Here is a 25428-nt window from a genome sequence, read left to right as displayed (position 1 = left end):
ACTCAGAAATTCCCACCCTAGACGTCTCCAGGCAAGTGTGGAAGCAGCCAAACCTTGCTGACAGTCAGAACATTACATTCCCACTTGTGAAGTGCAGTCTTTCTGGCTGGGAAAACCAGCCAAACAAGGTCTCCAACCGGTAACAGTCTGTGAATGCATCCACTAGAAAAGATGACTTCTTGAATGGCTTCATTGATTTGTTCAGTGCAGAAGTCATCATCTCTTCTGGGGGAGCCATTCCTTGCCTACACTGACACAGAAGGCAATCCCCCTGTCTCCATTTCACCATTGCCTTAAGACCTTGGGAAATTTTTGCACACCACTAACTCATGGTGAGAGACTTCTGTTGTGAGCAGTTCTGAGCACTATAGGTCCGGACTGGGTGGCCCACAAGGAGCAACCTGAAGACAGCACACTTGGTGCATGCAGTAACCATGGGTTCTGGAGGAAAGAAACAACCATGATGCCCACGGACCAGCAAGGGTGAGGGCAAGCACCAGCGTGACCTGCTGCCAAACCCACTGGGATGCAGAAGACAGTGCTTGATTCGGTGGACTGCAGAGATTGCATTTAGCCGATGCCTGGATGAGCAGTGACCGTCACCAGCAGATGACTGGGCACCTGAGGGACACATCTTGCTTTGTGAAGAAATTGCAAATGGCTCTTTGCAACCGTACCCAGAACCCTCCCACGCCTGGACGCCTGATCCTGGAGGAATGCTGCCTGCTGAGGGCTCTGTCTCAGGACACACATCACTAGATCAGTGAGGTCTACTGGTGAGGTCTAAGCACTACCTCTTTTCTGGGCTCTCAGGAGGAGGAGAGTCAATTCCTGGGTGTCCCTGATGTTCTGGCACACGCACCTTGCAACGCTATTTGTGCTTAAGAAACCCTGTGCTCTTGTTTACTTCCATGTGAACACAATGACTGGAAAACACCAGGTTCCAGCCAGCATCTGCTCATTAAAATAAAACACAATGCCATGAACTGCTCACATGGAACAAAAGAGACAAATGGTAACGATAACCAGCAAGTCTCCAGCCTGGCCCTGGCACAAGAAGCCCGTTCTCCCCAAGGGTTCCTTTGTTCGCTGCAACTTGTCTCTTTTCTGCACAGTCAGTATTTAACCTGCCCTCCTCAGCAGCAGCAGACAAGCAGCACAACTGACATAGGAACTGGCCGCTGGGTAAAGGGTGAACATGGTACAAAGCTGGGTGGTGAATGTGGGACTACAGCAGACTCCTGAGGGAGCAGAAACCCAGCTGCCAGCAGCTTTTGATGCAGCATTTGGAGCAGGAGGACCAAAAACCCACCTGGGAAGGGCACAGGATGCTATTAAATTGGGATTTATTGTAAACACAGCAAACTGGTTACCAGACACACTAGGTAAAAGCAGTGTATAAAATCATGAAAATCCTGGAATAAAGTAACCACAGCTTCAGTAAACTGATCTGTAGGCGTGCTTAGCAGAGTTTTGTTAGATTGATCGACAGCCAAGTAACGAAGAGTCTTCTTCACCCCAAGACTCACGTATGGCACATCTGGGCAGCTCTGGTCACCTCACAGCCTGAGTTTCATGAGCAAGCTATAAAAAATTCTGGTAACTGCACTCTGAGCTGCATAAAACTGAATGAGCTCTAGAGCCACCTGGTTTCTCAGTAACACAACTTTTTGCAGCCACCGCACTGATGCTCTTTGCATTGGCAGGAACACAGAATGCAATGGCATCTGCTGGTCTGAGCACCAAACCAGCACAGCTGGCAAGGGCAGGGCGAGAAGGAATCAGCAAGTGAGCACCGAGCCCTGTGAGAGGGCACAGACTCCAAGACACAGTGAAGGACGTACCCACCTCAGATCCTGCGGTGGGGATGGGGACCACCCAGGGTCACTTCTGTGCTGGTCTGAAGATGTAGCAAGCCATGGCCAGGGCTATAACCTGCAGCAGCCACAAGGCTAAGCCCATCCTTGCGGTAAAACACCAACCATGACCACAACCAACCCACATGATGTGCTCTCCATTAGCATGATGTCAAGCTGGAGAGATATCCCACCAAAGAAGGAACTGAAATTCTGTGGTTACAAAAGGAACCCCTGTGTGCTAAGAAACAGTTTTAAATGGAACATGGGTGTGAAACAGGACATAGGCAAGAAAAGTTTTACAGTGAGGGTGGTTGAGACACTGGCACAGGTTGCCCGGAGAAGCTGTGGATTCCACACAGAATCATAAAACACTTTGTGTTGGAGGACACCTGGAAAGCTCCTTCAGTTCCAACCCCCTGCCATGGGCAGGGACACCTTCCACTAACTACAGCAGCTTGCTCCAAGCCCTTGTATCCAACCTGGCCTTGAACACTGCCAGGGATGGGGCAGCCACAGCTTCTCTGGGCACCCTGTGCCAGTGGCTTGCCACTGTCGTCATAAAAAACTTCTTCCTTTTATCTAGTCTGAATCTACCCTTTCTTAGAATCACAGCATACCAGGTTAAAAGGGACCTCAAGGATCAAGCATCTCCAACTGTAGCAACAGAACAAGGGGAAATGGGTCTAAACTTAAACAGGCGAAGTTCAGGTTGGATATAAGGAAGAAGTTCTTTACTGTGAGGGTGCTGAGGCACTGGAACAGGTTGCCCAGAGAAGTGGTAAATGCTCCATCTCTGGCAGTATTCAAGGTCAGGCTGGACAGAGCCTTGGGTGACATGGTTTAGCGGGAGGTGTCCCTGACCATGGCAGGGGTTTGGAACTGGATGATCTTAAGGTCCTTTCCAACCCAAACCATCCTATGATTCTATGATCCCTTCCAACCAAACCACTGTGAGCCCATCATACAATATTAAATGTCTGTATATCCCTTTGAGTAAGTAACTTCACCTTCTGCATGTGGACCAGGATCATTTTCCCTCTGCTGTGATCAGCCTGGAACAGCATGCAATGTGTAATTAGTCCAGCCAGGAGCTGGGACTTGCATCCGGGCTAGCACCGCCTGCGCTGCTGGTTGCTGTCACAGGGAACAGCCTGTCCCCAGGAAGTTTGGTGACTGTGTCAAATGAATCAGCCAAGCTGGTGGCAGAGATTGGGGCCAGGATCCAGCCCCCGTGCAGCGCTGTGACTGAGTGCTGCTTTCCCGTCCCAAACGCCCCAGCATGGGTCACCCCAGGGGAAAGCAGGGAGAGACTGAATCTCTTCAGGACAGAAGGAATTTAAGTTGATTCTCTGTACCCCCATGCCAGCACCAGTCCAAGGCTGAGCCACGGGGCTGCCTGCAAAGCTTCTCCTGCCTGCACCGGGATGTCCCTGAGCCATCCTCACCAGCCCTCCCAGCAGAGTATGTTTTTTAAAACATAGATGTCAATATTCTGAATTAAAACCTATTTCTTTATAAAAAATAACCTTTTTTTTTTTTTTTTTTGAAATTGAAGTGTCAGGTTTGTGCAAGAACAAGCCTGCAAAGACGCAGCATCCTCTGGCTTTATCCACTGCTCTTGGTCTTTCCTGCTTCGAGTTACAAATACATTCAGTTTTCTAGCTCAGAAATACAGGGGTCTGAGGAGCTGGGTGCCTGTTGAGCTCAGGACCTGTGCATGGGCTGGGGCAGCCATTCCAGTCCTCCAGCCACAACAGCACTGGAGTGATGCAGGCGATGGGGTATTGATGCGCAGGCACTGGGGTACCTGCGTGCTGGATGGTGCTGCAGCAGACGATGCTCAGCCTGGCCCCATGTCACACCCATGTGCTGTGAGCTGCAACAGGCACCTTCTTCACATCCTTGGTTTCTCAATCTTCAGCCAAAATTTCAGGCCCTGGTCCAAAGCCCCTCTCCAGCTTTCCTGTAGCCCCTTCAGGCACTGGAGCTGCTCTGAGGTCTCCCCTTAAGGAACCTTCTCTTCTCCAGGCTGAACCAGCCCAGCTCTCTCAGCTTGTCATATATATATTCTGCATATATTTAAAAAGCCCCCAAACCCTTCCACTCCAGATTGCCCTAAAAAGAAAAGCAGCCCCTAATCTGGTAAAAGAAGAACTATTTTCTTTCCCTGGAGATGGAAATAGGTTCCTAAAAGGGACCTGCTGAAAAGAGATGAGGTGACTCATTTCTTTGCTGCTGAAGCTGCTTTCAATCCCAGGCACCTCTAATTCCAATTAAAAGACAGGAGACTGAAAGCACGGGGGTTCACACAGCACAGGGCACAGGAGCTCATTTTCCTGGAGATGAAAGAGCTGTGAATTAATCCACTATTATCACCCACTCCCCCAGGGTGGGCTCAGCTGCCTTCAGCCCTCACTCCCCACAGCCAGGAGCTATTTTTTCCTGTTCTTGCTAGTGTCAATATGTTTCTTTAAATATCTTTTCAGAGAAGCTATATATATGTATATATATATATATATATCCCCACTCTGGTGCTTTCAAAGGAGCCTCATTTCCTGTGTAAGAACTGAAGTTCTTGGCAAAGCTGCTGGTGGCTGCAGCATCAGAACCACAAAAATTATTTTTTTCAGTAGTAAAATGGTATTTCCTCTGTGACTGCCAGTTGGAGCTGGAGCTGGTCTGAAACCAGTGCGGCTGCTGTGGAGGGCAGATATGGTGCCATATTCCCCATTAGGTAAACAATGGAGGAAAAGGATTAATTGCATTGATGGTGGCAGTTGGGTTGCAACTGTGCCTTGAAGGTGGCCCAGCCCATTGCAGGGATGAGGATGGGCTCAAAGCTGCTTTCAACCTGTATTTAGTTATGAAAAATGCTGGTTCCCACATCAAAAGGATTTACTAACCACACTGGGGAAGGAAAAAAACCCAACAGCCCATTTCATTTGACATCACTTTGTGCCAGATACATTTTTTTCCTCTGCATGGTGTCTGTACACTTGGTTTTTGTGAGGGCACCTCCAGCAGCAGCAGCAGAAGGAAAACAGCTTTCCAGCCCATGAGATATAGTGGTGAGAGGGCTCAAGGACGAGTACTTAAAAACCTTCTGCTACAAATATGTCTTTCCAGGGTACTTTGTGAGTCATAAAGTGCCTTTCTTACTTGTCCAGCGGTAACACAAAGTTTAAGAACCCAGTGTGCAAACATGCAAGAGAAGGTGGTGGCCATGGACAACCCAAGCAGACCGCGTTTCTCTTTGCTACCTGATGACTTTCTCAGAAAAATTGCAGTCAAAGAAGATGAAGTGCATATTTTTTTTCGATTTTCTGGATAAATGTTAGACAGGAAGTGTCTTCTCCCAACATTCCTGAGGGACAGATCCAGTACCTAAAGGGGGCCCATGACAAAACCTGAGAGGGGCTTTGAACAAGGGCCAAGGGGAACGGCTTTAAGCTGCCAGAGGGGAGACTGAGATGAGCTCTTAGGCAGAAGCTCTTCCCTGTGAGGGTGCTGAGGCGCTGGCACAGGGTGCCCAGAGAAGCTGTGGCTGCCCCATCCCTGGCAGTGTTCAAGGCCAGGTTGGACACAGGGGCTTGGAGCAAGCTGCTCTAGTGGAAGGGGTCCCTGCCCATGGCAGGGGTTGGAACTGGATGAGCTTTAAGGTTCTTTCCAACCCAAAGCCTGTGGTTCTGTGAACACCTCCTGGGCACAGTCTCACATCAACCCTTAAATCCTGACGTCTTTCCTTCTGTAAAGGAGGCCCTCAGATTGGTCTCATTTGTCTTTATGTTCATTACCAAGCCATCATGCATTTGCCATTCCCACTCTGGTCTCATCTGGGTCTTGTCCCCTTACTGCCCCCTTACTGCTCCCAGAGCAGCTGATTCCGCTGGCCACCACCTCTGCCCCTCTCCTGCCTATTTCTGTTCCTCTGCTGCAGGAGTTCAGGCCAGCATCACTTCACCTTTACTTTCCAGCCTTGGACACAAAACAGGGCTGAGCTGTCCCCAGCTTCTTCTGCTGCCATCCACCACTCCTCACCCCAGCTGGGGCTTGCCCAGCTTCCCAGTTGCTTCCAAGCACATCCATTCCCTAAATCTCTAGGTTTTCCCCTAAAACACCCCTTCTACTCCCCCAGCTCTGCCACCTCGAGCCATCATTGAAAACACAAGTGAAAGACAGAAGGGCCCCATCCAGACACTCCGGATGCTGCTAAGGAGCAAACTGGACGTGCTTTTCCACACCTCGGTACCACTGCCCCAGAGCCGTGGGCAAGGCAGACCCTGCCCCTCGCCCTGCGCACTCCAGGGGGTCCCAGAGCAGCACTCAGAGGGTCGAAAAACCACGCACGGAACCGCCCCGCGAAGCCTGCAGCCAGCGGAGGCAGAGGCTGTCCGGGTGGCTCCGAGAGGACGCAAAATGGAGCACAGGCCTGGGCTCCAGGTTACAGGGCTCCAGGTTACAGGGCTCCAGGTTACAGGGCTCCAGGTTACAGGGCTCCAGGCCGAGCCCCAGCAGCGACCCCCGCCAGCCCGTACGTGCCTCCGGCCCCAACCATGCTCGCCGCAGCCGGGCCAGCGCTGACCCTCCCTGGCAGCCATGGCAGCGGGCCCGCGTCCGCGGGGGGGCGGAGCCAGGCAGCCCCGCCCCCAGCACCTCCCTTACCTGGGAGAGCCCCGCCCACTGAAGCCTGCACAGCGCACCTGGGCGGCCCCGCCCACCGGCCAAGCCCCGCCCACTTGTGGCAACCCCTTCCTGGCGGCCAGCTCGCGCTAGCCCCGCCCCTTGCGGCTCCTCCTCGCTGACCCCGCCCCCCGCGGGGCACTAGACCGGCTCCAGTTACCTGCTGGCCCCGCCCCCCGCGCTCGGCCCCACCCCGTACCTGGGCACGCTCGAAGCTCTCCCTCTCCGCCTCCAGCCCGCCGCCGCCCGCCCGCCGGCCCAGCACCTTGGGCAGCGGGTTGGACACCTGCTTCATGGAGCTGCTCACGCGGTCCATGGCCCCGCCGCCGCCCCGGCCGCGCCGCGCCCTCGCCACCCCTCGGCTCCGCTCCGCTCGGCGCCGCCGCTGGCCGGACCCCGCGCCATTGGCCCGCCCACCTGCCACTCACGTGCGGGCGCGCCCTGCCTACACCGCCTCGGCCGCGTGGCTCCGCCCTCCGTCCCGCCCGCTCGCTCTCATTGGCCACCAGCGCTGCCACTCGGGGTTGAGCCCCCGGGAGAGCCAGCCCGGCTCCCGCTCACGTGACCTGTGCCGAGCTCATTGGCGCCGTCAGACGCCGCTCAACGCCGGCTCCCGCCCCTAAAGGACGGCCCCGCCCGCAGCGCGCCTCGGCTCGGCTCGGCTCGGCTCGGCTCGGCTCGGCTCGGCTCGGCTCGGCTCGGCTCGGCTCGGCCCGGCTCGGCCCGGCCCGGCCCATCCTGCTGTGCCGGGGGGCACCGCCCCTTCCGCTCCGCAGCGGGGGTTCGGGCCGGACCGCGGGGCGGTGAGGCCGCGGTTCCGGCTCAGCCCCGGGACTGAGCGAGCCCCTTGGGGCTCGGGGCGCGCGGCGCGGCTGGAGCCTGCCCGGGCGTGGCCTCGGGGGTCCCACAGCCCCAACGTGCGGCCTGCGCGGCTCCTGCTGTGCTCAAGCCCTGCTCCGGCCCCGCAGTGGCATGCGGCAGCGGTGCTCCGCAGCCTGCCCAGGGCAGCCCATCCTTCCATCGTCCCGCCGCCTTCTTGCCTCTCCCCGGGCTCAGGACCCCGCGTGCACCGTGAGGGCTGAGCTGCGCTCCTGGCATCCTGTGTTGCGGCATTTTCCCAAGCTTCGCTTCACGAATGGGTGCATTCACGGAACCACTGACCGGTTTGGGTTGCACAGGACCTTAAAGCTTACCTGGTTCCAACCCCTGCCGCGGGCAGGGACACCTTCCACTAGCGCAGGTTTCGACAAGCCCCGTCCAGCCTGGCCTTGAGTAGTCTGGGGCTTTGCAGCCCTGCCTGGGGCAGGGAGGAGGGGAGCAGGAGGCCCTCCTGGGCTGTTGGTGTGGACAGGGTGGCCGGCAGCCTGTGGAGAGTTATGTGGGCCTTCCTCTTTCGTGTCATCCTGGCTGTGGATGAGGCGCTCTGGTGTGGTGTGCAGTCGGGCAGACAGCAGCAAGAAGGATGGGTCATTTCTGTGCTACCACTGGCAGAGGCGAAAATTGGTTACACATGTTTGAAAAACAAGGAAAGAAGCAGGAAAAGGTTTTTGCATCCCCTGAGCAGCTGGCAGATCGATGCTAAGCTGTGCTTTGCATAAACTGATTCTCTGGTCCCTTCACTTAGCAGAGCTTTGGGCTGGGACCTTATCTCTGCCTTCTTTCAACTCAGTGAATTGCTAGCTGTGCCAGCTCCTGTAGTTCTGACCAGGAATCCCATCCCGCTCTGGAGGTGAATTTCTCACTGGGACCTTTGCCAGAACTTGGAACATTTCTGCAAAATTCAGAAAACTCAGTGTATTTGCAAAAAGACTGAAAACTCTCTGGGTCTGCTCCCAGTTAGTGATGGCAAAAGGGCTGTGCTGTCCTCCTGCATCCTTAAAGCAGGACATACAAAACCAGTGGCCTTGCCAGCACTGGTGGGGAACATCTGTGGAGAACTACCCTCCCTGCTGCTGCTAGGGGTGATGGGGCAACCTGGGAAGGATTGCTGAGCATGTGGGCTGTCAGGAGCTCTTGTGCAAGCCATTAAATCATTCTCCATACATAACTCACTTCTGTGGCTTATTTTTCAGTCAAAACATTTGCCATGCCAGCCCCGCTTATGGCTGTGCTGGGGTTATCAAGTGCATGGCTGACGGGAAGCAGGCTCCACTGTTCAGTGAGGCCACCTCCAGCTTGTCTCGTCTCCCTGTCTGCCTTCTCTCTAATGTACTTTCTGGAAACCTGCCTCTTCCGTTGGGGCTGGTCCCAGAGGAGGTTTAATGGATTTAATCCAGCCACTATTGCAGCAAGGTGTTTAATAATTGAAAAAAAATGAAGTCATTGCCAAATGGAGACGGAGGTGAGAAAGAACAGAGGAGGGCATTTGATGGAGGACAGCAAGGTCCTTGTCATCTGCCTCCCACACCTCTACCTGGCTCAAAGCCTCCTGCTCCTGCAGAGGGACAGAGCAGGGAGGCTCAAAGCCTTCCTCTTCAGGGCGCAGGCCTGGATCCAGGAGGTCTGGACCTCTGCCCCAGGGCAAGCGACCACTGGACTGAGACCTGGGTTAGCTTTCTCCCTTACTGAAGAGCAGAGCCACATCCTCTTCCTCCACAGCCAGGGCGTTTTGAGCCTGGGCTGGGCAACTGAGAGGCTCCTCTTGCCTGGGCAGGAGTGGAGGAAGGCGGCTGGTTGTGGAACAGCTGTTTCTACACAGGGGCTATGACAGGATGGAGGTGGGATCCAGCCCACAAGTCAGAGCACCCTGGGCTGGCCCAATCCCACAGTGGCTCTGTGGGGTTGTGCCTTGGGGCTCTGGCCCAGGCTCAGCTGCTCTGCAGGGATTTGGGGGGCTGCTTTCCAGTAGAAGAGGTTGTCTTGTTTTGAGACACGTTGAGATATGCTCTGGGAGAGGAGAAGGTACCGGGCTGCCCCTCTACACCAGGTACCATGGGGAGATGACAGGGAAGGGCTAGCAGTGAGCAGGGTGGAGGGAAAGCAGGTTGGGCACAGCTCCTCTCACTCTGCAGGTCCTTTCTGGAAGCCATGGCTGGCTTTGCCCCAACAAAAAAGGGCCAACTTTTGGCATTCAGCTGCACTAGGGGAGCAGGGTGCTGCCTTACCTTCCACCACTGCAGCCTCACCCCCTGAGGGAGGTGGGGGATCCCAAGAAGGACGCACAGCTCTCCTCAGACCTGCCCATTGTGCCAAGGGGTCTTTTTTTGAAAGGGTCAAAATCACCACAGATCCAAGTCGGTTTCTGTCTATTGATGGTAGTCTCTATAACTTTCATCTGCTCAGGTGCTCTGTCCTTGCTCCTGTCTAAGAGGCTGGACTGCACCGTGGAAGCAAAGGGTGAGGGAAGAGCCTGTCATGGGGGTGTCTGGTCTACGTGGGGACAGGCACTGTCCTTCCCAGTGCCACCCACCTGCTACAGATGCTTTCCCATTTTGGGGGCAGGAGTCCTTGGCTTGGGCCATGGAGCATGGTCACCTTCCTTGCTTTCAGTAGCAACCTGGGTTTCTGCACCCGAGTTATCTTCTGCAGGCTGGAGACCACAGGTATGTTGTCTGCTAGGAGATGGGGAGGGTGCTGTGACCCCTCTCTCCTTCCCTTCGGGACACCAAGTGATACCCATCAGGCACTGTCGCCGGCTGGGCTGGTCTGTCCCCAGCTGTGGGGCTCTGCAGGGCAGCCTTCCCTTGCTGCTCGCTCCCATCCTCCCTCTCTGCCAGGAGGTTGTGTCTCAGCTTGGTCTCGTCTCAAAGGAGCTGCCAGCAGAAGAGAAGAGGTGGGAGGAGGGGGGCTGAAGGGGCTGCAGGGGCTGTGGGCCACAGTCAGGGTGGAGGGATGCTCCTTTCCCAGGGTGGGGGGCTGGAGGGCCCCTCTCCAACCCCTATCCCCAGGCAGAGCTGGGAGAGTCCCAGGGTGCTGCTGCAGCCCTCCTTACCCTCCCATAGCCTGGCTCGGGCTCAGGGCGAGCACAGATCCCCCTTGTTTCAGCAAGAAAATAGAGGCACAGAGTGCCACAGTCCTCCTCTGTTACCCAGCTGGCTGCTCGGAGCAGGCGGGCACAGGGCTCTGTGCAAAGATCTTGCTCTCTTTTACCTTCGGGAGGTGAGCTCCCAAGTGGATCCTCTCCAGTCATCCTTTTAGGCACCCCGGGGCATAAACCTCGGAGCCCACCCAAGCAGATGAGGTGCCCGTGGAGGGCAGGTCTCCTGGAAAGCCACGCAGGCGGAGGGCGCTGTGAAGCCTTCCTCAGTTGCAGTCCTGCAGCCACAAATACAACCCTGCCCTGGTGACAGGGCTGTTCGCTCAGACCCTGCAACAAAAACATCCTATGTGCCAACATGCCGCTCTGGTGCTGGGGGCGGGCAGGGTCTGGGGTACATGGGGTGGCCCGGACCCACAGGAGGGTCTCTGGCAAAGCAAAGAGCACCCGGGGCAGCACGTTGCCCTGGCAGTAGCGTGCATGGGGGTGCAGGGGTGGGGTGTGGGGGAGATTTTCATCGTTGGATCCCATTTTTTTGAATGCTCTGGGCAAACCAAATGCTGCTGCCGAGTCCTTGTCTGCTGCTGCCAAAGAGCCCAGGGCTGCTATATGGGCAAAGGGAATGGGCAGGAGAGCCAGCTCCCACACAGGAGAGCTTTGGAGGCAAAGCAGCTGCTCGAGAGGGGACTGGGAAAGGGTCCTGGAGGGAACTGCTTAGTGAAGGAGCATGAGAGTCCATGGGGCCGTTGTCTCTGTCCTGGGAGAGGTCCCCTGCTTGCCGGGGTTTACAAGGAGGGATGTAACCCCCAACATCCCCAGGTATGTGCTCCGCACTAAAGCCTCAGCAACTGCCTCTGCTTGTCCAAGAATTCAAAAGCAGAGCTGAGCACAGCTTGCAGCCAGATCTACAGAAGACCTGAACCCAGCAGGGACCTTGGGCCACTGCGGCAGTGGTGGCTGTGCAGGGGAGAAGCTCCCTCTGGAGCACTGTTTGGAGGTGGGAAGTGTTTGCCCCACTGCGCGGGCAGCAGGTCCAGCTGGAGCACTGCCCCAGCCCCGCTCACAGCCCTGGGTGACCCTGGGCACAGCTGCCTGCACCAGGAGCAGGAAAGCAGCACCTTTCCAGGTGGGAATAGCTGGTCTTTCCCACGGTAGGACATCCAAGCTTGCTTTGCTTTTATGTTATGAGGCAGCCTTGGGCTGCCAGGATGTGATGATCACTGAGGAAAGGTTTTCTGGGTATGACTTGGGCTGTGCAGGGTTGGGTGTAGGACCGCTGTGCTTGCTGCGGAAGAGCATGGGTAGGGAATGAGGCAGGGCCTGCAGGAAGGGCTGTGGATCATTGAATAGTCAAGCATCAAAAGGAGCGTGATCAGCAGGTCAAAGGAGGTGATCCTGCCCCTCTACTCTGCTCTTGTGAGACCTCACCTGAAGCATTGTGTGCAGTTCTGGTGTCCTCAACATAAAAAGGACATGGAACTGTTGGAGCAAGTCCAGAGGAGGCCACGAGGATGATCAGGGGACTGGAGCACCTCCCGTATGAAGACAGGCTGAGGAAGTTGGGGCTGCTCAGCCTGGAGAAGGCTGCGTGGAGACCTGTTGTAAGGCAGGACAGGGGTAGGCTGGCCCTCCAGATCCTTTTAATATCTGAAGGGGGCCTACAAGGATGCTGGAGAAGGACTCTTCATCAGGGACTGTAGCAACAGGACAAGGGGTGATGGGTTCAAACTTAAACAGAGGAAGTTCAGGTTGGATATAAGGAAGAAGTTCTTTACTGTAAGGGTGGTGAGGCACTGGCACAGGTTGCCCAGAGAAGTGGTAAATGCTCCATCCCTGGCAGTGCTCAAGACCAGGTTGGACGAGGCCTTGGGTGATATGATTTAGCATAAGGCGTCCCTGCCCACGTCAGGGGGGTTGGAACTAGATGATCTTAAGGTCCTTTCCAACCCTAACTATTCTATGATTCTATGACCTTAAGATCATCCAGTTCCAAACCCCTGCCATGGTCAGGGACACCTCCCACTAAACCATATCACCCAAGGCTCTGTCCAACCTGGCCTTGAACACTGCCAGAGATGGAGCATTTACCACTTCTCTGGGCAACCTGTGCCAGTGCCTCAGCACCCTTACAGTAAAGAGCTTCTTCCTTACATCCAACCTGAACTTCCTCTGTTTAAGTTTGAACCCATCACCCCTTGTCCTGTTGCTACAGTCCCTGATGAAGAGTCCTTCTCCAGCATCCTTATAGGCCCCCTTCAGATATTAAAAGGATCTGGAGGGCCAGTCTACCCCTGTCCTGCCTTACAACATGGGCATAGCCCAACACTGACCAGTGCTCTGTGAAGCATTTCATTTGCTTCCTTGATTCCTAAAATCCCACGGCCTGACTTGCCGGCACCAGCTGTCCCTCCAGCAGAAGCCAACAGGAGGCAGACTTCTCCAGTGCAAGGTACCACACAGCGTCAAGTGCTCAGCAACGTCCGGCCCTGGCATCTCCAAGCCAGTACCCACTTTTTTGTCTTCGGTCGTCTGAACCCCAGCTGCCGTAGCTAAACCAGTCACACGGTGCCATAGCTGCTGGGCAGATGCTGCTCAGCTCCAGGAAGGTTGGTGCTCAGGACTGAGGGCACCTTCAGGAAGACAAAGGAAGCCTGTGTGGCCTTGGGGGTACTACCATGTTGCTGTGAGGGCCATGTCCTGACACAGCAGCTGGCCACTTCTGCAGGCTCTTGTCCAAAAGTGAGGCTTTTCTAGGCACCCAGGATTTGTCTTGGAAATGGCACAAACTGCAGCAGTGTATTTCTGCCTTGCTGTGTGCTTAGAAACTGTTGGTGTCTTTCTGCTGACATTTACTAAAAATATCCATCTGGAGGCATATTATGATGCATAAGTTTCAGTCCAGGGATTTCAATGCGATTTCACAAACTACTCTATAGACCTCACAGTCCTGTAGGACCAGTTGTCCTGGGAAATCAAACACGAACAGCCCCAGAGGATGTACTCTAAGGAAGGGTCCTTTTTGCCCAGCCTTAGTACCTCCAGATGTGGCTATATACAACAGACCCCTTGAAAAAAAAGCAAATATTTGTGCTGCCTCCCTCAAGTGCTCTCCCAGCCTCCAACCATTCTCATTTCACAAATCTTGAGCTTATCACTATGAAATCCAAGCCTCGACTCAGACACATGGAAATTTCCTTGCGATCACCACATCCCTTAGCAAAGTGCTCCTCACATGAAGAGCTGTTGCCTTCTGTTCATTTTGAACCAGGCCCTTGCCAGCTTCATTTGATGGTCCATGGTTCTCACTCTGTGAGAAACAGTGTGTAATCAATCGCTATGTGCCACTCTTTCCAGGCCCCTCATCATTTTGCAGACTTCAGTTCCCTTCCTGGAAAGTCTTGATCCCTCTGGAAAACTCCTCTTTTCATGTGTGATCTTGCTTGTCTTTCTTGGAGCCTCACCCTACGATTGCTGACTTCCCCCAGTCATTCTCTTTCTATTTCTAGCTGGTGCAGGCCCAGTTAAAACCAGCATTTCCCCCATCAGTGATCTGGCAGCTCCCAGGGCACTATGACAATGTGATCCCCCAGCCATGACTCAGGGCTGGTTGGTGGAGCTGGCTGCCTTCGGGGCTAAAAAAAGATGTCCTCCTGCATCCCAAATCTGTTCTGGTGATGGATTTAAAGATACCATGTGTGGTTTCTATCAAAAGCTGAAACACACCATAAGGCAGGGGTTTTAGAGACTCCATAAATAGCTCCTGTTTAGGATGTAGGATATGGAGGAGGTTTCAGAAATCAAAATATTTAGAGATTTGCATTATTTGTCTTAGCAGAAAGGAGCAGCTAAGACTGAAATACGAAATCTTCCTTCAAGCAAAACAGTGAATAGGGGGAATAACAGAGGTGTCAAAACCTCCAAGAATTCCTTTTGCGATGAATGGAAGCAGAAAACACAGCCCAGGATATCTCAAAGGGGAAAGAATTCATTGAAAGTGTTTAGGCACATTCATATTCCTGATGGAAAATATTGATTTTTCAGAATGAATCTTGACATTTCCATCAAACCCATATTTGAATATTGCAAGAACATCCAGAACATTCAGCTAAAAGCAGCTCCAGGCTGGGCTGTGTTGGTGTGAGCTGCATCAGCGAGGGTGTCCTGAGCCTGTTCTCCTCCTCTCAGTTTTATTCTGGTCTCTGTGTGGAGATGTGTAACAGGAGTGCTAAGATTGGTCTGAGCAGGGGATGTGTGCAAATATTGGGTCTGAATGCACTGGTAGGAATGGCAGGAGCAGAGGAATGAAAGTGGTGGACATTGGTGGCACCTCAGTTAGCAGGTCACCAACTGCATTGCGATCACCTCGTCTCACCTCAGCTTGATCTCAGCTCCGTCTCAGCTCATCTCTTTCTATGTGGTTTCCCAGTTGTCGTGGTTTAAACCCAGTCAGGTAACTCGTTCACTCACTCCCCCCCTTCTTTCCCTCCCCCTACTCCCGGAGGGACGGAGAGGAGAATTGAAAAGAATGCAACTCCCACGGGTTGAGATAAGAACAGTTTAGTAACTAAGATATAACACAAATCACTACTGCTACCACCAATAATAATAATAATAATAATAAAGGAAATAACAAGGGAAGAGAATACAACACCTCACCACCAGCCAACCGATAACTCACCCCCCAAGCTCAACCAAGCTCTGACTGATACCTCCTCCAACCCTGCAGTCCCCCAGCCCTTCCGGCTAACTCCCAGTTACATCCTGGGCATGACGTGCTGTGGTATGGAATACCTCTTTGGTCAGTTTGGGTCAGGTGTCCTGTCTCTGCTTCCTCCCAGCTTCCCCTCCTCCCTGGCAGAGCATGAGGCTCACAAAGTCCTTGGCCAAACCAAAACATCCTTGTTATCAGCTCTGTTCCCGAGCCGAAAGTCAAAACACTGCACCGCACCAGCTACCAAGAAGGAGAAAAATGACTGCTACTGCTGAACCCAGGACACCAGTCTGGCAGTGGGATCTGTGTCAAAGCCTGTTTCTAGCACCCCCAGCCTCAGTCTGCTGTCTGTTGCCTCAGGCAGGGGTGTTGGTCTGTTGCCTTGGCCATCAGGCTGCCATGTCTCTTGTCTCAGGCAGCACAGCAGTGGCTGGGACAGCCCATGAGGACAGGGGTGTTCATGGGTGCAGGGTGAGGGGAATTGCTTGTGGTGCATGGCTGAACTGGGCATGGGGCTGGAAGGGAGTGGCTGGATCTGCCCCCCCACATCCTGGAAGCACAAATGCACACATATTGCAGGAAGAGCTGGAGCAAGGAGGCAGAGTGCAGAGGTGCCGTGGATTTGGGATCATGGCTCGGGGGTTGGAACTGGGTGAGCTTTAATGTCCTTTCCAACACAAACCAGTCTGGGATTCTATGATTATAGAGCAGTCAGGATCCCAGATGAATCTGAAGAGCCTCTGCTGTTCAGAGTGGGGTACTGTAAGATACCTCTGTCACAGGCAAGTAAAGCCTCAGCCTTGATTTGGGCTGTCTTGATTCTGTCTGTGAGTTTAACCCCTGTGTATGATCTGGGATAGCAGCAATCCCATCAGTGGGGAAAGAGAGATGCAGAAAAGCAACTGGCTATGCTAAATCCTTCACTGGTGCAATGGCAAAGCTGGGGACTGTGCAACAATGGCTGCAGAGGATGTGGGAGGCTGCCTTCTTGCTCTGTGGTAGGAGGTGCCTGTTCCTGCTAAGGAAGCATCTTTCCCAAAGTCCTGCTGGCAGCGGGTGCCCTGGGATGCCAGGGCTCTGCAGGCTCATCCAGGCTTCCAGCTCCATGGCATCAAGGCACCCACGTGTGTGTGGTCTCACCCTGGCTCAGTTTTGCTTATTCGTAGTAACAGCGTTGTAGTGAAACAAAAGGCTCTGTGTAAAACAGATCCTGCAGTGCCACCTGGGCCACACTTCCTGTCAAGTCTGGCTCACTTTTTCAATCAGTCTACTGAGGCATGGTGATGGTACGTCCTTGGGAGTCCCAGGCCTGGAATCAGCTCTCCTTCAGCTGGTCCAGGGAATCTCTTAATTCTCTTCTACTTCCTCCTCTGGGTTCCTACAAGGCCACCACTTTTGGCAGCGGTTTCTCTTTTGTAATCTTCCCCCTCCATAGAGGAGCTAGATCCCATTCTTCATTGGACCATCATGAAAGGCAGCCTGCTTGTGTGGCTTTCCCTCTGCAGCTGTGGTTGCCCAGGCCTGGGCACGTTCACTAGCACCATGAAGATCTTGCTCTTCCTCTTATTCTCCTGAGGCTTCATCCACCAGCCTTTGCCCAGAAGCCAGCAGAGCCCTTCTGTACGGTTTCAGCATTTGATAAGTGTTTTTTCTGCCAGTGCAGTGACACCATTCCCGTCCCAAACATGAGCTAAACCAGCAAATCTCTTCTCTATGTGTCTGTGGCTCCTAGGGAAATGACAAAGTAGCGTCAGGAGAGCGTCGATTCTACGCTGCTGGAACCAAATAATCACCTAAGCCAACTCTGCTGTGCCAGCACTGACATGGGCTTCTAGAGCTCTTTATAAACACTCATGGCTGATTCTCATGTCCATAGGTAACAGAGTGCTGTTTTAGCTGTCACTGATTGTGAAACTGCAATGTAGCAACAGAAACAGTTTCCTAATAACTCACTGCAACTGATAGTCAAGGACAGAAGAGGAGCCCAGACCTGGGATGGCACCATGCTGTACCCTCTGCTCTGCATGTTTGCATACTGATGGCCTTCTGGATCTCATGGAGAAAGTCCGCATCTCCCTGGGGCAGTGCTGCAAGCAGGGCAGACTCATGCATTCTCTGAGCTCCAGTTGCTGTGGGAGAAGTGAATTATCCTAAGTCTGTCTGTGATGCAGATATTCTAGGAAACACGGTGTGTAGCAGTCACAGCCATCCTCCACCCATTGCCGTCATGTCACTTCTGGGTAAGCCGGTCATCTACTAATCTGAATTATTCCTTCTAGGTTCTCTACAGAGTCCTTTGGTCAGGAGTAACAGGAAAAGAAGAGAGGTCATATCCTGTTCTCTGTCATTTTGTGGTAACATATCATTATATGATATGGCACACCAGGGCACTGCTGTTATTGGGGTTCTGGGTACTTCACAAGAACCTCTGACACAGCACTTTTTCCATTGTGTCATGTCTTTCAGCAATGTTTCTGGTGTGTTTCCGTCCTTGCTCACTGTGTCTATAAATGAGCTGAACCCAGGAATCCCACATCAGGCACAGCAAGACCTGCAGCAGTTTGGCCTGACTCCTATAATTTATCTACTACTACGATTTATCTCCACCCAACAGGAGCATGAAGACCTCCACAGCTGCCCTTGCTGTACTCCTTTTGGCTGTCCTCTGCTATCAGGTCTCCTCTTCTCCAGGTGAGTCCAAGCTCTCTTCTCCAAGGAGCTCTCTTTTCTACCCTTTTTGTGCTGTAGAAAGTTTAGCAATGCTTGGCAGCTTTCTGTTCCAAGCATGTGCTGCAGGGAAGGAGAGGCCTGTCTTGCTACTCCTTGGCTTCCTGAGGGAAGGGTGGCTGCGGTGGGAACCTGTGTTGGGAACAGCACTGCCTGCAGCAGGGACCCTCTGCTTTCCTGACCCTGCTTCTCCCCACTGGCACTTTTCCCAGTCTGGTTTCGTCACAAAGCTTAACTTCTCTTCCAGAGGCTGTCAAGTTTGGTCGTTCCTGCTGCCACCGGTATGCAACCAATGAAGTTCCCTCGCACCGCGTGGTGACGTACGAATATGCAGGCAGGCACTGCCACCTGCCAGCCGTGATGTGAGTAGATCTCCTGCCCAAATACTGGCCACCCTGCTCCACAGAAGGGTGGCAGTGCCAGGAACCTACACAAGTCCTAGCAAGGGAAAACACCAGTCTGGGCTCTCCCATGCTAGAACAGCCTGGAGATACCTCAGAGGCCAATCCCACATCCCAGGCAGCCAGTTTCTGGACCTCCCTATTGGATTTGAGTCAAAAGAGCTTTTGCTGACCACCCCTGTCATGCCCAGATAGCGGGACCCAGCCAGGATGGTGTCCTGACTGGACTAGGCAGGGGAGGACAAACTGGCTTAAGCAGCAGGGAGCAGATTGCCTGTAATGACATGAAGCCAACCCCCTACCCCATATTTCCCTGGGAGTCTGCAGCTATAGAAGTGTCTGGTTTGCTGGAGTTCATGGGTGGCAAGGAGCAGGCAGTTCCCCTCTTCGCCTCCTCCCCTGCCCTATCCTTTCACTGGATTTCCTTCTGCAGATTTACCACAGGCCAAGGTAAGAGGGTCTGTGGCAGACCTGGTGATAAGTGGGTCCAGGACATCCTGAATCACCACAACAACGCAGGCAGTGGATAAGCAACACGCTGCTTCCTCCAAGCATCACCTCTTCAAGGACCTACTCTCATGGGCACCTCTGAGACACATCCCTGTTTTCTTATTACTCCTGAATTTGGCAAACTATTTAATACAGTGTTCAGCTCTTTAAGTTATATTTAAGTTAATTTTTTGGCATTTCTGTGGAACTTTTCATTCTAATGTATTGACTGTGTTGAAGCTATTTTTGTATAATAAAAAAGAGCAAAACCTCCAGCTTCTCCCAGTGGCTCTCAGGATGCTTTGCAGTGACTGTAGTGGGCAGTGGAGGCTGGGAGCAGGTACAGGTTGACACTAGGTGGGTCTGTGGGGTGGTGGGATGGCTCCTGGCTGTACAACCCCCTGTCACGGTGGAGCACTGCTCCTCCTGCCTGCTCCTGGCAGGTCTGTGGGCATCTCCCTGTGCTTCGTACCCCTTGCCTGCCCTATGTCCAAACTTGCAGCTCTCTGGGGTGGGTGGGTGTTGTGGGAGATGTTTTGGTGTTGTGCACTGAGTTCAGCCGGGGCCTTTAGACAGCTTGTGAGTATGCAGTGGGCAGGCAGCAGTAAGGGCAGAGGGCAGGTGGCAGTAAGGGCAGTGGGCAGGCAGCAGTAAGGGCAGTGGGCAGGCGGCAGTAAGGGCAGAGGGCAGGCAGCAGTAAGGGCAGTGGGCAGGCAGCAGTAAGGGCAGTGGGCAGGCAGCAGTAAGGGCAGAGGGCAGGCGGCAGTAAGGGCAGTGGGCAGGCGGCAGTAAGGGCAGTGGGCAGGCAGCAGTAAGGGCAGTGGGCAGGCAGCAGTAAGGGCAGTGGGCAGGCGGCAGTAAGGGCAGAGGGCAGGCGGCAGTAAGGGCAGAGGGCAGGTGGCAGTAAGGGCAGTGGGTGGGCGGCAGTAAGGGCAGAGGGCAGGCAGCAGGCAGGCAACGGCGGGGCTCTCATCGACGCCATGGGTGCTCTGCTCAGCACTCAGTGAACACTGTCCCCTCTGCCACGCAGTGCCTGCGCACAGGTTATTTCTGGCGCTTCCCAATTTATCACACTCTCCTGCTCGGTTTCTCTTTCCCTGGACCCACGGGGCTGGAGGAGCCCCAGCGTTCCGGGCTGGCTGCAGCTGTCGCTGCCACGCTCCTCCCCCAGTCACGGCAGAGGCTTCGGTGGCCAGTGCCACACAGCAGCCAGGCCACTGCTCCCTGGCTCTGCTGGCGCTGCCAGTGCTGCCTTGCCAGCAGCTCACCGGCCGCGCCGACCGTGGTGGGAAGGAAGCACCTGGCAAGGCCACGGAGGCCACGATGGCCCTGGCGGGGGCCCTGGAGCGGCTGCAGGAGGAGGCCATTTGCCCCATCTGCCTGGAGTACATGAGCGAGCCTGTCAGCATTGACTGCGGGCACAACTTCTGCCGGGGCTGCATCGCCAAGCACTGCCAAGAGAAGGGTCTCTGGGCTGACGGGCCCTTCTCCTGCCCACAGTGCAGGGCCTCCTGCCACCGCAGCGGCTTCCGACCCAACAGGCAGCTGGCCAACATCGTGGAGAGCATCCGGCAGCTGGGGCTGCGGGGCGGGCAGGGGACGGAGCCGGCAGCGGGGACCCCGCTCTGCCCCCAGCATGACGAGCGCCTCAAGTTCTTCTGCGAGGAGGATGAGGAGGCCATCTGCGTGGTGTGCCGGGAGTCCCTGCACCACCGCCCGCACACCGTCTACCCCATTGAGGAGGCCGCGCAGGTCTACAAGGTAGGGGAGGTTGGGGATCCCCGTCATGCTCCGATGCACCCTGGGCACAGGGGGATCAGCTGCCAGGACCCCACTGCCCCATTCCCAACAGCCCTGGCAGCACCGCCAGGACAGCAGAGGAGGGGTGGCAGAGACGGTCGCCTTGGTGGAGTGGTGCAGAGCTACTGGCACTCAAACCCCGTGTCCCAGCATCCCAGTAATGCTCCTGGCAGCGTGCCCCACACACCAGCACTGAGGGGGCAGCCACTTTGCTCTCCAAAACCTAAACAATAAGAAAAACATGGGGAAAACCCAAGGAGCACAGAGAGGGTTAATGCTGGGAGTGGAGTGAGGAGCGCAGCTGCTGGGTTTGGGTGCCAGGGCCCAGCTGGCACCAGGACAGGAGCCAGCCTGTGGGTGCTGCTGGGGCTGAGCCCCTCTCTTCGCTTTCCAGGTCAAACTCCAGAAATCCTTGGAGCATCTTTCAAAGGAAGTGGAGGACGTTAGGAAGCGTGAGTTGGCAGAAAGGATGAAGACCCAGGAGTGCAAGGCACGTGTCTGGCTTAATTCTAACAGGAGTGACCTTGTGCAACTGTAAAAAATTCAAGAGGAAAGAAGTGCTTTGTGAAGGGCAGCTCCCCCGAAACCACAGGGTTAAACAAACGGACACTGGCTATTTTGTAATTGCCCTTTGTTTTACAATGTGTGCATGAGTTAGAAGCCAGGCATGAGCCACAAAGTGAGCTTTGCTCCACAGCAATAGGAGCTATTTTCGTTAAGAAAAAGAAAAGCTGAATTACTGCACCTCTGCCGGACTCCAAAGCAGCCCAGGGAAAGCAGACACCGGCAAAACAGCTGCATTTCACATCCCTCCAGAAGCAGGGAAGTGAAAGTAACTGCAGAAAAGGAAGCACGGGACCGAGTTACCCAGCTCGGAGCTGGAGCTGATGATTAATCAGCTTTGGCAGAGAAAACTGGTTTCTCCAGTTGTCTGCTCAGCTCCACTGCCTGCCCACAGCCCGGCCAAGCCCTGCAGTGTCCCCCTTGGGTCTAAGATGGGGCCGGGGATGGAGGTGGTGGATGAGCCATGTCACTGTCCCCTGTTCACCCGAGCTGGGGAGTCCCTTGTAAGCAGCTGGGGGTGGAAGTGGCTGCGACCATCCTTGCTTATCAAACCTCCATGACTCAGGTCCAAGAAATCACGTGCTTGGACAGAAAAATAAATGCAGTTCAGTTTCCTTTCATTTGTCTCCTGCAGTCTGAGGTTCCATGACCCTAGCTATCTGCAGCATGTTTTCCTGGTGCTTTGGGTTTTGAGCCAATTTATAGGGCTGAAAAGAAAATCCCTAACGCACCAGCAAACCATGCCTGTTGCTGTCTCCTCACCCCGGGCTGTACTGAGACACCCTGGCTCCCCCTTTCCATACCTCCCCAGCCCTGGGGCTTCTTCCACCTCTTTCCCTTTGGAAAGAGGTTAACAACCCTTGGTTACCTTGTCTCCCTTGGTTAGCAACCAAGCCTTTTTCCAGCCTTTCTTCTGGGCTGCCCAAGCAGTGACTGTGTCTGGACCTAGTTAGAGGTACAGGTTGTACCACATCTAATACAAACCAGCCCTGATAGCATTCCCTCGCAGCCCAGAAGACCCCAGTGCTGCACCAAGTCATCATTACACATCCGATGTCCAGCTGAGCAGAAATGCCCTAGGCGGTCCTACTGCTGATAAACAGTCTGTGGAGTGGGAGCTCAGCACTTGGCCTCTGGCTGTTTTTTTTAACTAAATGCACTTAGCAGAAAAATGTGGTGATTTCCCAGGGCCTGATGCTGACTGCTGGAGCATCTGGCCCCATCCTGTCTGCTGGCTAATATTGTCTGTCTTCACCCCATGTTTCTTCCTATCACAAGGAGACAGTGAAGAAAAAGCGAGAGAGGATTGTGAGCGAGTTCGGGAAGCTGCATCGGCTGCTGGCCGATGAGGAGAAGCTGCTGCTCCAGAAGCTGGAGGAGGAGGAGAAGAGGATTCTGCTGTTGATCAGTGAAAACCTGGCCAGACTGGTGGAGCAGAAGTGCTTGCTGGAGGAGCTGATCCTGGAGATAAAGGAGAAGATACATCAGCCAGCTGATGGGCTGCTCAAGGTCAGGCTATGCCACCAGCCCCACTAACTCAACCCCAGTGCCTTTGCTGCCTGGGTGAGTGGCCAGGGTCAGACTGACTGGTGGGCACAAGGCTCTGGAGCCACACACCCAGAATGGTTTTTCCCTTCTTCTAGGACATGAAGAACGTCCTGTGCAGGTTGGTACCCATGCTCCTACTGTCCTGGCTGCCTCCAGGCTCTGAGATGTTCATGTCTGGTCCATGTCAGCCACCCCTGGGAGCCAAAGGTCTTGCCTGGCCTTGTGTTGCATGAGATGTGTCCCCTCCTAACGGACGTACTGCCCAGCTGGCCTTGCTCCTTCCTTCCCAGAGCCTGGCACAGCCACTCACTGCATTTGTAGCTCTGGTCCCATCATGGAATCCCAGCCTGGTTTGTGTTGGAAGGGACCTTAAAGCTCCTCCAGCCCCAACCCCTGCCACAGACAGGGACACCTTCTCCTAGAGCAGCTTGCTCCAAGCCCCTGTGTCCAACCTGGCCTTGAACACTGCCAGGGATGGGGCAGCCACAGCTTCTCTGGGCACCCTGTGCCAGCGCCTCAGCACCCTCACAGGGAAGAGCTTCTGCCTAAGAGCTCATCTCAGTCTCCCCTCTGGCAGGTTAAAGCCATTCCCCATGGCCTGTCCCTACAGGCCCTTGTCCAAAGCCCCTCTCCAGGTTTCTTGTAGTCCCTTTAGGCACTGGAAGCTGCTCAATCTGCTGATCACACTTATCAGCCTTGCTGATTAACAAGCAATTACCCCTAGTGCTCACAGTCAAATAGCTCAAGGGAGAGATGTATCTGTGCAACAGAAAGGCATTAACCCCCCAGCAGGAGACTGGCAGTGCTGTGGGCTCTGGATACAGTCCATGGGCATCACTCTCCTTTCAGGTGTGAGGGGGTAACATTCCCATCCCCCATGGCTGTGTCTGTGACCCTGAAGGAGGACTACAGCATCCCAGAGCGCTGCCTGGGCATGAGGGACATGCTGAAGAAGTTCAAAGGTAAGGTGGCTGCTTTTGTGGCGTCTCCTGGCACACCTGGGTCCTGGTTCACCCCCCTTTCCCACCCATACCCTGGGGCTTGGGGAGTTTTTGTCAACAAGCTTTGTCCAACTGGCCCCTGTTTATTTACTGGTGAGTTCAGGCTGGTTTCATGGAGGGGAGACCTTCCTCCTGCTCTTGGATGGGTTGTGAGGTGACCCTGAAGTCTAGGAGGTCACTCAGGAGTTTCAGGCTCCGCATTGCTCACAAGCTCCTGCTGTCAGTGTTGGTTGTTTGTGAAGCTGTGCTGCGGCCAGTGAAGCCATCCTCATTCTATTCCTGCTCTGCAGCTAGATGCCAAATGCTTTGATGTGCTTCATGGTTAGCATGATCTTCTGTGTTGCACTTCTCTGCTGCTGGGCAGCGCTAGGAGCTGTGCAAAACCATGGGCACAAGCAAATAAATGTGGGAGGTGGGAAGATCTGGAAGAGCCCCCCACGTCCAAGTTTCAGGCACCTGCTCAGGTGCATGCGTGCAGATCTCTAAAGCCCCATTGTCCTTCCACCCTTCTCTCGCTCCAGTGGATGTGACTCTGGACCCTGAGACGTCACACCCTGAGCTCACCCTGTCTGAGGACTGCAAGAGTGTGCGGCGAGGGAGCAAGAAGCTTCTTCTGTCCCTCTTTGACAACCCCAAGAGGTTCAGCACGGCTCCAGTGGTGCTGGGGAGCCAGGTCTTCTTCTCAGGCCGCTGCTACTGGGAGGTACAGGTGGGAGACAAGCCAGAGTGGGGCTTGGGGCTCTGCAGGGAGTCTGCCAGCCGGAAGGGCAACATCCTCTTCTCCCCTAACAACGGCTACTGGGTGCTGCGGCTCCAAAATGGGGGCAAATATGAGGCCCTCACCTCACCTGTCTCCCCTCTGACCCTGGCCGTGAGACCCCGGCGCATTGGGATCTTCCTGGACTATGAGGCAGGAGAAATCTCCTTTTACAATGTGAGCGACCGCTCCCACGTTTACACCTTCACTGACAGGTTTTCGGGAAACCTCCGGCCTCTCTTTTTCCTGGGTGCCTTTTTGGGGGGCAGGAATGCAGAGCCCTTGGTGATCTCTTGGGTCAGGGACACACAAGGGACTGGGTGCATCATCCTGTGACAGCAGCTGCTCTGGTTTCTCACTTTTGGGCAGGGAGCTGGGAGCTCAACCAGCTCCTCCTGTGAGCGGGGCAGCACTGGGGAAATACCTGCGTGCCTTGGTGCGTGTCCTGGCAGGGTCACTGTGTGCTCCTGGCTGCTGGGGGTGACCTGACAAGTGTGACACCCGCCATGCGCCTGACACCCGCCATGCGCCTGACACCCGCCATGCGCCTGACACCAGCCATGCGCCTGACACCAGCCATGCTCCTGACACCCACCATGTGCCTGACACCCGCCATGCGCCTGACACCCGCCATGCGCCTGACACCAGCCATGTGCCATGCCTGTGCTGGGAAGGACATTTTGCACTGGGGACGTGCCACAACCCTTGGTGCTGCCGATGGGGCCAGGGTAGCCCCCTGATCACCCTGCTGCTTGTGGCATGGGCTGATGGAAGAGGTATGCACCCAACCTAATGTGTAGTGCTGATTTTAGTGTGAATTATTCTGGAACAAGGCAATAAAGTGTTGATGTGGAGAGCCTCTGCAATGAGCAGTGTGGTTTTGTGGCACTTCCATCCCTGGTTGTTACCCCCAGC

General features: G+C 54.6%; 3 protein-coding genes across 4 annotated transcripts in view; 2 read left to right on the top strand and 1 right to left on the bottom strand.

Annotated features, from left to right (window-relative positions):
- The window catches only part of HIP1 (huntingtin interacting protein 1), a 41112-nt gene extending 34168 nt beyond the window's left edge, over positions 1-6944 (bottom strand). For both annotated transcript variants that reach the window (XM_062629725.1, XM_062629726.1), the window contains exon 1: positions 6739-6944. In XM_062629725.1, coding sequence (XP_062485709.1) covers positions 6739-6855 — 117 coding nt within the window. In that variant the 5' untranslated portion in view covers positions 6856-6944. The remainder of the gene's footprint in view (positions 1-6738) is intronic.
- Positions 6945-17168: 10224 nt separating this feature from the next.
- Positions 17169-19018, top strand: LOC134169293 (C-C motif chemokine 3-like 1). Its single transcript, XM_062629722.1, has 3 exons — positions 17169-17917; positions 18201-18315; positions 18788-19018. Exons 1-3 carry the CDS (start codon positions 17845-17847, stop codon positions 18882-18884), a joined length of 285 nt encoding a protein of 94 aa, XP_062485706.1. The 5' UTR covers positions 17169-17844; the 3' UTR covers positions 18885-19018.
- Positions 19019-20052: 1034 nt separating this feature from the next.
- LOC134169292 (E3 ubiquitin-protein ligase TRIM39-like) lies at positions 20053-25043 on the top strand. The gene is made up of 6 exons (XM_062629721.1): positions 20053-20604; positions 21038-21133; positions 22486-22716; positions 22851-22873; positions 23605-23717; positions 24278-25043. Exons 1-6 carry the CDS (start codon positions 20167-20169, stop codon positions 24847-24849), a joined length of 1473 nt encoding a protein of 490 aa, XP_062485705.1. The 5' UTR covers positions 20053-20166; the 3' UTR covers positions 24850-25043.
- The last annotated feature ends 385 nt before the right edge of the window (positions 25044-25428 follow it).

Source organism: Pezoporus occidentalis, unplaced genomic scaffold (assembly GCF_034315485.1).
Source record: "Pezoporus occidentalis ecotype Australia unplaced genomic scaffold, CSIRO_AGI_Poc_V1 ctg340, whole genome shotgun sequence".
NCBI classification, from domain to species: Eukaryota; Metazoa; Chordata; class Aves; order Psittaciformes; family Psittacidae; genus Pezoporus; species Pezoporus occidentalis.
The sequence above is the reverse complement of the archived record's forward strand: the minus strand, read 5'-3'. Positions and strand labels throughout refer to the sequence as shown.